Genomic DNA, 1,648 nt, shown 5'->3' with positions numbered 1-1,648 from the left:
TAACAAACCTTTCTTCATGGTTCAATGTTTTAAACCAAGTAACACACTAGTGGTACTATCTCTACATTCTATTCAAAATATCAGTTTTTTTTGTACATGAAACCTGATATCAAGATACGTTGTACATGAACTATCCTGTCATGTGTGTCAAATGTACATGTAATATCCAGATGTGTATGAAAGTTGGTAAGGTAATTCTTCTTATTAACTTCCAGGGATGATGTTGGGGTGGACAGTAAGGTGTTTCAATCTCTTCAGATCCTCTACAGACCGAAGTATCCAAGTCTGAAAGGGTCTTGTTGGAAAGTCAAAGAAAAAGCTAAATCAGAGCAAGGTGATCTGTCATGAACAGTGCTGTGACTATAGCTATTCTAGTAAAAACATTTTGTCTTAAGTAATGTACATACAGTTATCTATCAGGAGAGTGATCTTGTGTCTATGTATTAAATATAACATTATTTGCCAGGAGGTAATAATTTTAAAAGCTTTGTTAATCTTCTGCCTGTCAGTTTATAAAGTTTCTTATTTTGATTCATTTTCAGCAAGTGAAAATGTTGTATTATGTTTACATAATTGGTTTTGAATTAAGATGCAAGATTAGTCTTGAATATGGTAGTTAATTTTTACTTTCCTTGTATTTTATGAAGCAACTTTCCGTGATGTACGGAGAAGTCCCAGGCTGAGAAAGTGTCGTAGTGTAACCCTTAATGTGTCACTTCGAGCAGCAGACATGGTGCAGAAAAGTGTCAACACGCATAAAAGACATATGCCAACAAAGTATAAGGAGCTAAGTGGGGTAGAATTCTGCAGGAGTATCAATAAGATCCAGAATGTAGCCAAAGAACAAGCAAATAAGAAACAGATTGTTTCTGTTCAAGACCTGACTAGCCAGGGTGAGGCTTATGAACCAGGTAGACAAGTTAACATATAATATTAAAAGCTTTAGGAGGCTCAAATTCTTTAGTTGTAATTTTACAGAATTCTGTAATTTTAAATGCCTATTTCCACCCAAACAGCTGTATTGTTTATGAGACTTTGTTTTGTCTCTGATTCTAAGACTTTCTACTAAACATGAAACCCCAGTTAAATACTAATGTAACATACAATTCATATTCATATCTTATTTCTTTAAGTTTGGATTTTTTTTCACTTCATACAGATTTCACCGATGAAAATCAGCTAGTGTCACACTTAAAGCAAGTTTACAACTTGGCTGTCGAAGGAGAAACATCAATTCTCTCATCTGTTCAGACTCTTGTCAACCTTGTTTTGTACTTTGTGAAGGACAAGAAACAATTTGAGGTACTTTTTGATCTGCTGGTTGATGTAACGGTTGTTTTAGTAGCTTAAACCATGTTAAACATTCACCACATTCCTGTTTTAGTAAAACTTAAAATAGACGACACAGGAATAAATACACCATGTTAAATGTGTACTGACACATACACTATATTTGTGTTCAACAACTGTTTTAGTAAAACTTAAAATAGACACACAGGAATAAATACACCATGTTAAATGTGTACTGACACATACACTATATTTGTGTTTAACAACTGTTTTAGTAAAACTTAAAATAGACTACACAGGAATAAATACACCATGTTAAATGTGTACTGACACATACACTATATTTGTGTTTAACAAC

At 33.3% G+C, this 1,648-nt stretch overlaps 1 protein-coding gene across 1 annotated transcript; it reads left to right on the top strand.

The window, feature by feature from the left end:
* Positions 1-215: 215 nt before the first annotated feature.
* On the top strand, positions 216-1,302 carry LOC111084598 (the record flags this gene model as incomplete). Its single annotated transcript, XM_022381263.1, has 3 exons — positions 216-334; positions 648-911; positions 1,160-1,302. Coding segments are annotated over 3 exons (526 nt in total), but the record flags the coding sequence as incomplete, so codon positions are not given.
* Between the last annotated feature and the right edge of the window lie 346 nt (positions 1,303-1,648).

The sequence above is a fragment of the Limulus polyphemus genome, unplaced genomic scaffold (genome assembly GCF_000517525.1).
Source record: "Limulus polyphemus unplaced genomic scaffold, Limulus_polyphemus-2.1.2 Scaffold81841, whole genome shotgun sequence".
Classification (NCBI taxonomy): Eukaryota; Metazoa; Arthropoda; class Merostomata; order Xiphosura; family Limulidae; genus Limulus; species Limulus polyphemus.
This window is presented reverse-complemented; position numbering and strand designations above follow the sequence as displayed.